This window comes from Vitis vinifera, chromosome 9 (assembly GCF_030704535.1).
Source record: "Vitis vinifera cultivar Pinot Noir 40024 chromosome 9, ASM3070453v1".
Classification (NCBI taxonomy): domain Eukaryota; kingdom Viridiplantae; phylum Streptophyta; class Magnoliopsida; order Vitales; family Vitaceae; genus Vitis; species Vitis vinifera.
The window spans coordinates 5,287,332-5,293,639 of NC_081813.1; the positions used below are offsets into that span (position 1 = coordinate 5,287,332).

Consider the following 6,308-nt stretch of genomic DNA (forward strand, 5'->3'; position numbering starts at 1 on the left):
ATGTCATTAATATTAATTGATAAATGGATTCTTTCACGTCAATGTTTATCTTCCTTTTAAATTTATTATTATTATTATTAGTATTATTATTTTATTTGGGATTTTTTTTTCACTGCTTTTATCATTCATACTCTTCAAACTATCTCACTTTTATGCAAGGATTGAAATATCGGTAAACACGGATATATCGGTACTTGGATTTTACGGATATATCGGAAATATCGGAGAAATATCGGTGGATATTTTTCATCAAATATCGGTGAGACAAAAATTATCCAAAATTGATGGGAATGTTTAAAAAAAGCCAAAGAATGATAAAATAAGCAAGAATATGCATGTTAAAGTTATTTTATAAGTGTAATTGACATAAATATGGTCAAAGAAAAAAATATCGGTAAATAGTTTACGATACTTGGATTTGAAGAATAAAAAATATGAAATTTGGAATTGTACACTTAGAAAGTTAGAATTGAGTTAAGAAATATTTGATTTCATTAAATGAAAACAATTTACACATAAACATAATACATATGACATTGCAATGGTCCTTAATACCAAAATGAAGATCGATGTGGTTCCATCATATTGTTATTGTTAGATGAAGGGAGCCCATCTTGTTGAAGACAATATTCATACCAGGACATGGAGTTTCGATAGTATTGATTGTATGTACGAACATGCCATGCATAAATTTCTTGAGTCCTACCAACAACTTGTCCATGGATAGGAAATCCAGGGTTTTCCCATGTGCTCGTTTGAAATCCTTGTTGTTGCAGCTGATGTGGAAGGTAGTATGGCATTTGTGTGGAAGAAGGATAGTTATACCTTTCATACTCTTCATCAGTGGAACTTGAAAGATTTTGAGGAGGCTGACCATAACTCATTGCATAAGGGGCATAAATGTTGGCTTCGTTTGATGAATCACTGAATTGAGTCTCTACACTCATCGACTCAAAACTGGCCGACAATGAGTCCTCGTTGTATGGCATCATCCTTCGTTGTCTTCCTCTATATGGCTTTCCAATGGCTCCAACACCTGGACCGGCTCTTCTAGAGCCGTGGTCTTCATCTTGAGTACAATGTGTGAAATCATCTTCACAAGTAAATGCCAATGGTTGTCCACTTTGTTGTTGTTGTCTAACATCCCCTTCATCATTTCCAGGGTCGCTACCATCATTGGTCCCCTCTCCTCTTGAACCATCATAACCGGAAGCAGAAGTACCAGTAGCACTAGGTCTACTACTATGTTCAACACTCGTGGAGTCAAAAGAAGGTCGAGAAGTGACTGCCGGCTGAGAAATTCCTTGTTGAAATGAATCTCTCGTGTCTTGGCTGAAACTATCAGTATGAACTTCTTCGGATAACACTCGATCAACATCAACACCTGCTTCTCGGACATGTGCGGCAATTCGTGGGTCGGGATTTCCATCTTCATCATCTAGATGAAGAGGTCTAACCCATTGAAACAATTGGTTATCTTCTTCTTCACCAACCTCAGTTGCAATGTCAAGTAAATCGAGGTAATCTTTCTCTGCAACTTTGTCTTGTTCTGCTTCCATGTCACGTATCTTTAGTTTCATGTTATAATAACAGAAAACTAATTGTTGGAGCATCGGGTAAGCAAGCCGATTTCTTTGTTTTGTATGAATTAAGGCAAACGTGCTCCAATTTCTCTCACAAGCTGAAGATGATGCAGTTTGCGATAAAACCTTGATGGCCAACCTTCTTAATGTAGGAGCGTGATGTCCATACATGAACCACCATTCAGCTACAACCAAATAAATGATATCAATACTTATATTGGAAAGTTACAATAATATGCTAATGAAATGAATTATTATTTCACAAATAATACTCACCGGGAACCATTTCTGACCTCGAAGCAATCGCTGCTCGATCACCGAATCCTCTTTTTGCATCTCGGAATAGTATAATCTACATATTAAATAATTGAAAGTGAAAAAGTTGAGTAAATGAAATTCAATTATTTAATTTATATTATAACTCTAATAATTTACCTCATTTCCAAATTGACTAAGACCTTCTGATGTAGGATCTAATTTCGCAAAGACTTCATGAACAGCTTGAAGTAGATCAGGATCAGTACCAACTCCACGTTTATATTGAAATCTTGGATTAAGAAAGAATGCTACAATAGTAAAGTAGAAATGTAAAATTAGAATTTTATGAAAGAAACATATTAAATACCAATAAATTTCAAAGATGAATAATACTTACCTGCTGCATGAAGAGGATGTTTAAGAGTTCTATCCCAACGATCTGCAATTATTTCTAACACCCATTCTTTAGCATTAAGTCGAATGAGGTTCTCTTTCATAACTCGAATCAATTCGTACACAAATGGCATTGTAGGAACAACTTCTGAATCGACAATGCGAAGAACTGTGTATAGCGCCTCATATATTGACACTAACTTTCCCACTCTTTCCCAGTACGCATGGTCAAACATAAGTGATTCAACCTCTTTGCCGATTAATGTGCGACTTAAGTTGTGTTGTGCCCATTCATCACTGATAAACACTTTCTTCAAGTTTGCTTTCTTTTTCAAAAGACTGTCAAGGGCTATATAATTGGTTGCAAATCTTGTTGCTCCAGGACGAACTATGTCTCCACCACACACCTTCCGCATCTGTGCAAGCAACCAACTATGGTTATAAATGAAGTTGGTTATCTTTCGAGCCTTTGTAATCAGATCTGCAACACTCGTCCTTTTACCGATGTCTTCGAACATTAAGTCGATGCAATGTGCTGCACACGGAGTCCAATAAAGATTGTATTTCTTCATTAACAACTTCCCCGCCTTCACGAATGCCGACCCATTATCTGTAACTATTTGGACCACATTTTGTTTGCCAACTTCCTTGATCACATCCTTCAACAAACCATATATGTATTTGTTGTCCTTTATATTATTTGATGCATCAACGGATTTGAGGAAGATTGTGCTACCTTTTGAATATACCATGAAATTAATTATGCTTAATTTCGTGGGCCCAGTCCATCCGTCAGACATAATCGTGCATCCATAAGTCTTCCACTTTTCTCTTTGAATATTGACATAAGCTTCCATGTCTTTGTACTCCATATCCAAATACTTGTGTTTGATTTCATAAGGAGACGGCGGTTCTATACCCATACCTACCATCCATATATAATTAAAACATATAAGAACATTTGTGTCAATCATACTATATAAATAGTAATGATATTGTTCAAATAAATACAACTTTTAAAATTATAGTAATTACCTGCTTGTTGTGCACCAACAATCATGTTCTTGAAGTGGTGAGAGTCTGCTTTACTTGGCGGAACACTCTCATATATGAAGAACTTACTGATCAAACGTCCCATGGTTTCCTTGATGGCACCACCTTTGAAAAGATTTTTTACAGTTTTCTGTCTTGCTGCTGAAGATTTGTACAATGAGGGTGCATCAGGCAGTGATGCATCTGAATATCGAACACTTTGCGATTTTCGCATTTGCCTTGTTGTTGGATTGGTTGGATGTGAAGACTCGCCTATTATAATTATTAAAATTAAACATATATGTTAATTTAATATTATTGATAAAGTTGATAAGAAACAGTAATAATTCAAATTAATATTATACCTGTTTTTCTTTTGCCTTTTATAAAATGTTCTTGTTGTTGTCGATTCCATTCAGCAGCTTTTGATGCTCGAACTGCCTCTCTATAAGCATGTCGCTCATCAGGGTGCATGTCAGCCGGATACATATACACATCATCATCTCCATCATCATCATCATCACCACCACCACCACCACCACCACCATCACCACCAAGGTTCTCCTCATCGTCCTCATCAATTAAATGCCTATGTCTTCTTCCCATTGTGTCTCGCAGTTCTGCTCGAATCTCTTCTATATCAACAGCTTTCTTCGCTTTTGCCTTATTTCTTTGCTCTATAAGTCGTCTTATTTCTTGTTTCACTTCTGGAGGCACGTTAGGACACTTTTTTGTATTTGAATTAGGGTCTGTATGTGATAGGTGAAATTTAAAACGAGTAATCCCACCACTCTTTATTGCCAACCCACAGTAATTGCATATTGTTCCATTTTTGTTCCCTTCCATAGGTGTACAATATTTCCAACAAGGATCTCGACCCATGGTACCGCTTTCACTAGCCATTTTCTAAAATTGAATTATGAAACTAATATCAAATTTAAAATTATTAAAGATAAAACATGTAAGAAATTTAATATGCATGAAATTGATAAGAACTAATAAAAATTGAAATTAAAATTGAATTATGCATATATGAAATAGATAAACATTACAATAAAATTTTGATAAGAATTAAAATAAATTAAATTTGCATATTCATGAAATTGATAAGAATCACTACTAATAAAAATTAAAATTAAAAATGAATTATGCATATATGAAATAGATAAACATTACAATAAAATTTTGATAAGAATTAAATTAAATTAAAATAAATTAAATTTGCATATTCATGAAATTGATAAGAATCATTACTAATAAAAATTAAAATTGAATTATGCATATATGAAATAGATAAACATTACAATTACATTTCCATATGAATTAGAAAATATCAATTAAACTATATATAACAAATAAAATTTAATTATGCATAATAAAATAAATTTTATAAAAGGTAAGACATACCTTAATTAGCCTTTGACTTGGAGTTAATCCCCTTCACCACCAAATTTTCAAAATAAAAAATTTTTGCTAGATCATATAAGAATTTTGATGTATGAAATGAAATGGAATGTGGGTATTTATAGGAATTTTTTTGGTCAAACTAGCCGTTGGATGGTCAAACTAGCCGTTAGAAATTAATTTTAACCGTTGGATCAAAATTTGGTTCAAATTTCACCATTAGATCTTCATATAACCGTTGGAAACACTCCATAGCCCTTGGATAAAGTCAAGATTGATTTTCCACCATTGGATCACAAATCTGACCGTTGGAGGCCTTTACATACACGGGTGAAATCTGGGCCATCAGATCCTCAAAAATTCAAAATTGGCCGTCAGATCAAAAGCAGGGAATCTTCAAAAAAATCGCCGATTTTTTCAAAAAATCGCCGATTTATCGCGATTTTATCGGCAAAAAATCGCCGATTTTTTCAAAAAATCGGCGATAAATCGCCGATTTTACCGATTAATCGCCGATTTTTTGCTGTCCTCTGCCGTCTTCGCCGCGCGTGGCTCCACTCGCCGATGTTTCGCCGATTTTTCGGTCCTCCACCGATATTTCGCCGATATATCGGCGATTTTGCCGATTTTTGGCCGATTTTTCCGTCAATCGATAATCGGTGCCGATTATCGTTTCGATGCCGCCCGATAACCGATATTTCTCCGAAATATCGGCGACATTTTCCGATTTTTCAATCCATGCTTTTATGAGATGTTTATGAAAAAAAAAATGTCTTAACTTTTACTAAGGTGTTTGTTTTTGGGAAAGAAAAAAATCTCAAATAATAATAATTGTGGGATGCTCACAACCGTCTAGCATGATCCTTATGTGTCGTCAAGTGTGATGCCTATTTTATGCAATCGTCATGTATCTGTCTACCTCAAAATGCAAACAGACAAATCATCGAGGCACTATACATTCCCACCAGTCAAGTATTAAATACAACATATATTAAGTGCATTAATTGACATAACCATTACTAAGCATAAAACATCATACTTCCAAGACTCAAAAACTAGTAATCATTAACATTAAAGATGGTAAAATTGCAATCAAATGTATAATAAAAGCATTGAGAAGACATTACCTTTGAGCCTAAATAAATAGTCATTATTCATAAAAAAGAAGGTATGTTGCCACTTTTCCAAAAAATCTCTTGCTCAAGTTTTTTACATCTGACTTAAGCTTTGAAAGGATGTATCCGAAAAACTCATCCAAACATTCTTTTGTGCAAGTGCAATCGGTCGTCTACATCACGTGGAGGCTAGCCGGATACTTCATTATTGGTCATGCACCAACAATAACGATAATAAATCTGAAAAAAAAAAAACATTTATGTGGACAAGTCTAGTTGTCAATTAAGGTTGATGACATGACAAGTAACAATGACATTTTAAGGGATAATTAAATGACTAATTAAAATTGCATGTATTTTAATTTTTTTTAAATAAATAAAGATAATATTGATTTAAAAATTTAGGTTTCTTTTTTTCCATATATTTTCATATTAGTAAGTCAAAACTCACTTTTCCCTTAAAATTAAATTCAAATTCTTATTATTCAAGGCATTACATTAGTTTGGATTTATCAAATATTAA

At 33.9% G+C, this 6,308-nt stretch overlaps 1 protein-coding gene across 2 annotated transcripts; it reads right to left on the minus strand.

The window, feature by feature from the left end:
• Positions 1 to 474: 474 nt before the first annotated feature.
• LOC132254261 (uncharacterized) lies at positions 475 to 5,135 on the minus strand. 2 transcript variants are annotated; one of them, XM_059739529.1, is made up of 7 exons: positions 4,674 to 5,135; positions 3,632 to 4,172; positions 3,270 to 3,539; positions 2,239 to 3,159; positions 2,019 to 2,149; positions 1,860 to 1,935; positions 475 to 1,768 (listed from the first exon to the last, which is right to left on the minus strand). In XM_059739529.1, the coding sequence occupies exons 2-7, from the start codon at positions 4,167 to 4,169 to the stop codon at positions 549 to 551; spliced, it is 3,156 nt and encodes a 1,051-aa protein (XP_059595512.1). In that variant the 5' UTR covers positions 4,170 to 4,172; positions 4,674 to 5,135; the 3' UTR covers positions 475 to 548. The 2 variants fall into 2 exon arrangements, with proteins under 2 accessions (XP_059595512.1, XP_059595511.1); XM_059739528.1 differs by lacking the exon at positions 4,674 to 5,135 and having other exon boundaries at positions 3,632 to 4,437.
• Between the last annotated feature and the right edge of the window lie 1,173 nt (positions 5,136 to 6,308).

What these genes read in the sequence shown, in the direction of transcription:
- LOC132254261 (XM_059739529.1), bottom strand. Translation starts at nt 4,169, where the DNA reads ATGGCTAGTGAAAGCGGTACCATGGGTCGAGATCCTTGTTGGAAATAT. An exon ending in ACATCCTCTTCATGCAGCAG is followed by an intron (nt 2,150 to 2,238) that starts GTAAGTATTATT and finishes TTACTATTGTAG; the next exon opens with CATTCTTTCTTAATCCAAGA. An exon ending in GAGGTCAGAAATGGTTCCCG is followed by an intron (nt 1,769 to 1,859) that starts GTGAGTATTATT and finishes ATTTGGTTGTAG; the next exon opens with CTGAATGGTGGTTCATGTAT.